A 962-nucleotide genomic window follows, 5' to 3' on the forward strand; every position below is an offset into this window, starting at 1 on the left:
ACAAAAAAGTAAGATGATCATTCTCAGTTGAGATTTATAAAGGACAGGTAACACCATGTGTGAATAACGATAACACAGGTCACATATAAAGCATTTTCCAATTGCAAACCACAAAAGGTATTACTTTCATTTTTCTCTTTTCCCTAACTACAGTCATGCATTACTAATATGTAATTTTTCCATGTGACCTGTCAAGAGTGCTGCTTTCAATGTTTTATTAATCAGCAAGTTTTCTTCAAATATATTTTGCAATATTAATAACCAGAGCACTAGTGCGTTAAGTGAAAGGAGAACTTAACAAATCTACTTTTTTTTTTTTTACACCTGCACCTGAACTTATTTGAGGACATGCCACGTTCAGCTTTAATTAGAAATAAAGAAAACAGTTTACCAGAAAGGACAATTAATAATGAAAGTTGTTTTAATGTCTCTGAGGTTATTGAAGAGACAAGACAAACACGAAAATCTTAAGATTGTCATAAATAAAAAAAAAAACCCCAGAAGTAAATATACAATACATACTCTGCAAATTGAACTCGTTTGACTGCGTAGGTTTTCTCATCATGCTTCCCTGTTGCTTTGAAAACATTCCCAAAACCACCATCACCAATAGGCTCTATATTTTTAAAATTCTCAAGAAATCTTAAAAAAAGGAGAAATATAGAAATTAAGTATATGTGACGTTAAATCTACAAGATCTAAAAGTGATCCTGACAGACCTAATACATCTGCTGAAATATTTTACAGGGATCAATCATCACCTATACAGGTCTGTATCGTAGTCTTGAAGATTGAAAAAAGCGGGGGGGGGAAATGACCTTTGAAAGCACGTAGGGCATGTAGGGACCCTCACATCTCCACACAAATGACTTCTGGCTGTAAGCATTCACGATCATGGCATGTCAGTTGCTATACTGTATTTCAGATTCCACCCCCTCCCCCCCCCCCCCCCCCCCCCCCCC

At 36.1% G+C, this 962-nt stretch overlaps 1 protein-coding gene across 1 annotated transcript in view; it reads right to left on the bottom strand.

The window, feature by feature from the left end:
* EIF2AK2 (eukaryotic translation initiation factor 2-alpha kinase 2) overlaps nt 1-962 on the bottom strand; it is a gene marked incomplete at its 3' end in the record, with an annotated part of 17,064 nt that overhangs the window by 6,538 nt on the left and 9,564 nt on the right. The window contains exon 9 of the mRNA XM_010146122.1: nt 523-642. Within this exon, the coding sequence (XP_010144424.1) occupies nt 523-642 (120 nt within the window). The remainder of the gene's footprint in view (nt 1-522; nt 643-962) is intronic.

This window comes from Buceros rhinoceros, unplaced genomic scaffold (assembly GCF_000710305.1).
Source record: "Buceros rhinoceros silvestris isolate BGI_N320 unplaced genomic scaffold, ASM71030v1 scaffold9062, whole genome shotgun sequence".
In the NCBI taxonomy this organism is placed as follows: domain Eukaryota; kingdom Metazoa; phylum Chordata; class Aves; order Bucerotiformes; family Bucerotidae; genus Buceros; species Buceros rhinoceros.